Raw genomic sequence first — 347 nt, forward strand, 5'->3', positions numbered from 1 at the left:
TAGCTAGGCTGCAAAAGACCAACCCCAAAAATCAGGGACAACTAAAACTTTATAGAAAATTATAGCGTTGCATACCCTCACGGTTTTGAGAAGAGCTGCATGGTGACTCCTGAGCAGAGAGATTGTTATTTCGTACATGTCACGTATTAGCTCTTCAGTTCTTTTAGCAACGTCATCATCCAACTTGAAGTTAATTGGCGGTTCAATAAGCCCATAATCATCATAAAGCGAACCTTCAAAGTCCATTCTAGGCCCCACAAAGCTGACACTTCTCCTCCAAGGAGGTGGTTCCCCATGAACAGTCATTGGTTCCTCCAAATTCCATCTGATGAGGAAGAGAGAATGAT

General features: G+C 42.7%; 1 protein-coding gene across 1 annotated transcript in view; it reads right to left on the reverse strand.

Annotated features, from left to right (window-relative positions):
• Nucleotides 1–319, reverse strand: part of LOC113341250 (probable inactive ATP-dependent zinc metalloprotease FTSHI 1, chloroplastic) — a 933-nt gene extending 614 nt beyond the window's left edge. Inside the window, exon 1 of the mRNA XM_026586199.1 lies at nucleotides 76–319. Within this exon, the coding sequence (XP_026441984.1) occupies nucleotides 76–306 (231 nt within the window). The 5' untranslated portion in view covers nucleotides 307–319. The remainder of the gene's footprint in view (nucleotides 1–75) is intronic.
• Nucleotides 320–347: the final 28 nt, after the last annotated feature.

This window comes from Papaver somniferum, unplaced genomic scaffold (genome assembly GCF_003573695.1).
Source record: "Papaver somniferum cultivar HN1 unplaced genomic scaffold, ASM357369v1 unplaced-scaffold_27316, whole genome shotgun sequence".
Classification (NCBI taxonomy): domain Eukaryota; kingdom Viridiplantae; phylum Streptophyta; class Magnoliopsida; order Ranunculales; family Papaveraceae; genus Papaver; species Papaver somniferum.